This window comes from Protobothrops mucrosquamatus, unplaced genomic scaffold, assembly GCF_001527695.2.
Source record: "Protobothrops mucrosquamatus isolate PMUCROS unplaced genomic scaffold, P.Mucros_1.0 scaffold4761, whole genome shotgun sequence".
Taxonomy (NCBI): domain Eukaryota; kingdom Metazoa; phylum Chordata; class Lepidosauria; order Squamata; family Viperidae; genus Protobothrops; species Protobothrops mucrosquamatus.
In genome coordinates, this window is record NW_015390653.1 from 15,892 (window position 1) to 19,045 (window position 3,154).

General features: G+C 57.0%; 1 protein-coding gene across 1 annotated transcript in view; it reads left to right on the plus strand.

Annotated features, from left to right (window-relative positions):
• Positions 1-1,936: 1,936 nt before the first annotated feature.
• LOC107299285 (avidin-like) overlaps positions 1,937-3,154 on the plus strand; it is a 2,223-nt gene continuing 1,005 nt past the window's right edge. The window contains exons 1-2 of the mRNA XM_015828645.1: positions 1,937-2,032; positions 2,569-2,770. Of these exons, the coding sequence (XP_015684131.1) occupies positions 1,937-2,032; positions 2,569-2,770 (298 nt within the window). The remainder of the gene's footprint in view (positions 2,033-2,568; positions 2,771-3,154) is intronic.

Here is a 3,154-nt window from a genome sequence, read left to right on the forward strand (position 1 = left end):
CTGGCTACCATGAGAGGCCCAGGTGCCTTCTTAGGGGGAGGCCGTAAGGTGGAACCCCGAGACAGACTCATTAATAAGTTCAATCCACTCTCCTCTCTTCATCTTTGTGAAAAGGAAGAAAGTCCTTAGGTCTGAGACTCTTCCTCAAATTTCATTTCTCCCTTGGACACAGCTTTTTTTTCAGAGATTGTCATCTCTCTTGAGGCTCTTCCTCCTGTTTCCTCTTGTAGCCCACTATGTCGCCATGGACGTGCTCCAGCAAATAGGTAAACTGAGGCAAAACTGGAAGAGATGCTCACAAGAGAAGATAAAAGCAAAGGAAAAGGGGGGGGGGGTTGCTGGGTCAGGGGTCCAAGGAAGGGAAAGGAAGGAGTGGATCTGCTGCCAGGAGGACCTGGTTGGAGATGAACTAGAAAGAGGCAAAGAGAAGAGCTGATGCTTCCCTGGGTCTTCTCCTCCAAGACTCCAGATGGAGCTGGGCAGAATCGACAGAGAGAAAAAGAGATGGAGATGGAGACAGAGACAGAGAGAGCATGGGTGAGTTGAACTCTCTAAGTCAGGTTGTCCAGGAGTCTCAAAGGAGCTCCTGGGCCCATCTCAGATCCATCATATTTTAGTGCTTAGCAGGAGCATCAAGAGTTTGGGATGACCCCTAATCAACCTGATATTTTTTGACACACTGTTTTAGTTGATTATGGGAATGCAGTGGACATAATGAACATTGACTTCAGCAAAACATTTGACAAATATCAATGAAATCCTGGTGAAGAAAAAGGCTTCCTGTGGCTGTCCTAAACAACCATTAAATGGATAGAGCCTGTGGAGAGCTCAAACCCAACAAGGGCTTATTAAAGGATGCAGATCTGATTTTAAAGGAAGTGAGGAATTGCAGGGCTCCATTTTAGGCCTTGTGCTTTTTGACATATTTATAATTAAGTTAGTTTAGGAGTTAGAAAACATTGTAATCAGTTTTGGAGATGATACGAAATGGGGGGATATAAAATACTACAGAGGGNCCGCCGCTGCTCTTCTGCCCGACGGGAATCCCACGAAGGTACTGCGGGGTATGTGTGTTAAGACGCCTGGTCAACTTCCACCCCGGGTGCCCCAGTCCCCCCTGCGCCCCTCCCGGCCGCCAATTCGCCCTGCCCTCTTCGCCGCATCGGCAGGAAAAAGCACCTCGGGGCGCCGGGAAAGAGTCTAATTGTCCCGCAGACCGGCAGATCGGGAGGCCGGCGGTCGTCTCGGGCAAGGCGGCTCTGGCCTTCGCACCACAAGGCGCGCAACCCAGCGGCAGAAAGCCTACCGGAGGGCTTTGCACGATCTGCTGGACGTAGAGCCGCCAGACGGAGGGGGTTCCCTCGACTCCCCCGTGGGAGAGCCCGGCTGCCCAGGGATCCTTGGCCAGGCGCGCGTGAGTTGTCTCGGCCTCTGCCCGGCTCCCTTCCACCGAGCCCTCCCCGCACCCTTGCTCGGGCCACGCCGCCCGCACGATCGCCTCTCCTGCTTGCATCCAGCAGAGCCAGCATGGAAACGGAACTCACGGAACCGTCGCCCTCGCTGCCTCCGGCGTTGTCCTCTCAGTCCTGGGAGGTGACGGCGGCGGCGGAGGCGGAGGAAGAGGAGGCGGAGGCGGAGGAGGAGGAGCAGGAGGAGGAGGTGAGTAAGAATGCCCGTGTTGGGTCAGAGGCGGTGGGGTTCCCGAGAAAAAGTTCTGCCCCCCGCCCCCCTTGCTGCCCAAGTGCTGCTCAGCGCTCGCAGCAGGACCAGCGATTTCGCAGAAGCCTCCGCCCCTCGGACGGGGATCCCGCCCCTCCCAGCCGCTGGGGGTGGTGGAGGGAGGCGGCAGCTGAAAGGGGGGGAGAACGGGTGCGAGCGGGGCTTTATAAGGGGCGTCCCGCCTGGGGCTGGCACGTCTAGATTCCTGGAGACCACCATGGCGATTGGCCTGGCAGCTCTGGGGCTCCTCGCTTTCCTGCTCGGCTGCTACGGAACCTTTGCCGAACCCCAAAACTCGGAGTCAGCCGCCCAGGTCAGATGCGGGGTGGGTGGCGGAGGGTCCCAGCCTCCCGTGTGGAAAGCCCCCCCACTCACACACACCAGCCTCTGCTCGGGTGGGCGGCAGGAGCAGCTGGTGGGAGCCGGCGGGCTGCGCAGAGGGTGCCGCTTCCTCGGGGTTGATCGCACCCGGTGCCGTCGCGCTGAGCGCCAGAGGCCCTGGGTCCCCGACGGCCGACCGGCCAAGCGTGTCCTCCTCCGTGCTCGGCCGCGGCTTCGGCAGCCTCCCGCCGGGGCTGGTGCTCTCGCTCGCTGCGCTGCTGGCAGAGCGATCCACCCGCGGGGTGTCGTCCCGGACGCGGTCTGGCAGGCGCCTCGACCGACAGACTTTGGGATGGGCCGCCTTTGCCAGCCCGACCCGGCGTGGGCAGCCTTGGGGGTCGGGCACGTGGGAGCAGCGGGTGTTTTCAGATCCCCCGGAGAAAATGGAGGCAGAGTCTCTACCTGTTGGACAGCTGGGCTTGGCTAGCGCCGTGAGCCGCTTTCCTCCCCTCTCCCGCTCTCCTTTAGTGCTCCCTGAGCGGCACCTGGAAGAATGACCTGGGCTCCACCATGGAGATCAAAAGCGTCAGTGACACGGGGGTCTTCAGCGGCCTCTACAAAACGGCAGTCTCGGGCTCTGGAGAGACCGTCCCGGCATCCCCGCTCGAGGGCATCCAGCATAAGGAGCCCCATCCCACCTTTGGCTTCACCGTCAGCTGGATAGTCACTGGTAGAGCCACTCACTATTTGGTGTGGAAGCAAACAGAACGGGAGGAGGGAATCTAGTGGATCGCCCCTTCCTTAGATCTGCCTCTTGCAGATTCTTTCACTGAATGTCCTCTCTCCTCCCCCCCCCCCATCAGATGGAGCTGCCCAAATATTTTGGAGCTTATAAAATATTTATTTATTTATTTATTTTATTTATTTATTAATTGCATTTATATCCCGCCCTTCTCCTTACGGACTCAGGGCGGCTGACAATTGAATAAAATACTAACATATATACATATACTTAATTAAAATTCGATTAAAATGAAATATTTAAATATGTCCAATTTAAAAGTAATTAAAACCCCCTTTAAAATCCCTCAGGCCAGTCCCGCTAGTTGGAACA